The sequence below is a fragment of the Mizuhopecten yessoensis genome, unplaced genomic scaffold (genome assembly GCF_002113885.1).
Source record: "Mizuhopecten yessoensis strain PY_sf001 unplaced genomic scaffold, ASM211388v2 scaffold10639, whole genome shotgun sequence".
Taxonomy (NCBI): domain Eukaryota; kingdom Metazoa; phylum Mollusca; class Bivalvia; order Pectinida; family Pectinidae; genus Mizuhopecten; species Mizuhopecten yessoensis.
In genome coordinates this window covers 114,502-115,974 of record NW_018408647.1, presented here as the reverse complement: position 1 = coordinate 115,974, position 1,473 = coordinate 114,502, and the positions used below count along the sequence as shown (strand labels likewise).

The 1,473-nt window shown below is 35.2% G+C and overlaps 1 protein-coding gene across 1 annotated transcript in view; it reads right to left on the bottom strand.

Moving 5' to 3' along the window:
• LOC110461597 (myosin-3-like) overlaps window positions 1–1,473 on the bottom strand; it is a 67,018-nt gene that overhangs the window by 8,393 nt on the left and 57,152 nt on the right. Inside the window, exon 28 of the mRNA XM_021515136.1 lies at window positions 455–546. Coding sequence (XP_021370811.1) covers window positions 455–546 — 92 coding nt within the window. The remainder of the gene's footprint in view (window positions 1–454; window positions 547–1,473) is intronic.

The window sequence follows — 1,473 nt, the reverse complement described above, 5'->3', positions numbered from 1 at the left end:
TCTGAGACTATAACACTTTATATGCCCAGTGTCCCGTCTCTGTGAAAACTTGGCTCCTTCACATGTCTAGATCACATTATAATCCGTGTAAATTTCATTTTATAATTTTGGGTCAAAACTGCAAAAATAGGCTGCGTAAATAACCCGCTATAGGGTACTCCTAAAAGAGTCGGCCTCCCCTCATACCAAACTATTTTTTAACTAGACAGTTTTGTTTTGTATTCAATTTTTTTTTTTTTTTTTTCATCTTACACACAATCTTACATAATTTAACATTGCACACAATCTAACTTAATTAAACATTAAATACAATCTTACATATTTTTTTATATTACACACAATCTTACATAATAACATATTACACACAATCTTACATAATTTAATATTACACACAATCTCACATAATGTAACATTGCTAATAATAACATCTCCATACATTCTGTACATGTCTTACCGTGCAGCACTGAGCAAGGGTTTGTTGACTTCATATACAGCTGTATGAGGGGTGGTCACCCTGACTTCAGAATCCTTGTTAAACAAATTAAACTGAAACAAAACATAGTCGAATAAGATTTCGGTAGTACATTCTGTTAAAACACAATTTTAAATCAGGCTAGCTATGACTTTCTGTTATCATTCAAAACTTTTCTCATTTCAATTTTTGAGCCAGAGATTGTCATGCATTTCAAAATGCAACAGGAGCAAAGTAATGAATACAAGGTTCCAGTCCAAAACAACGTTGCAGCGAGAAAATAGGACATTGATATTAATGTTACCAAAGCCATCGGATAGCTGTGTTACTATACAAGTGTCTAGGATAGGGGCCTAAGCAACGTGTGATGCAGCTCTATTTGAAAGTTTATTCTTCAGAATCTTTTTAGAACATGGAAAAGTACCGTGAACAATCCATAGTGCCTAACCATGGTATCAAAAATGAACAAAGGGCAATAACTCTGTATGTAGTTGAAAACAGGACATTATTTATTCAGTGTCTCTCAAGAGATACCAACCCCATACTTGCCAACTTTTTGTGACTTCCATGGGTGAGATTCTGCATGCTCAAAATTAAAACATAAATAAAATGTGTGTATACCCCATAGAGACAAAATAACCCATCAAAATGACAAACCAGTATTTTGAGTTGTTCTTTCAGCTAAAATCATCAGATCCAAGAATATAGGAACAGCTAAGCAAATTCACTGGTTGAGAACACTAAATTTAAGGGCCCAAAATCGAGAGTCTCCTTCCTAAATAGGCAGGGTTGGCAAGTATGCAACACACAAATTATGGTAACTGTATGTTTCTGTTCTTATGAAACTTCCCCAGAACAAAATAACACTGAATCAAAGGCTATAACTCTGTCAATGGTTGGGGACAAGGCTAAAGGCTATAACTCTGTCAATGGTTGGGGACAAGGCTAAAGGCTATAACTCTGTCAATGGTCGGGGACAAGGCTAAAGGCTATAACTCTGT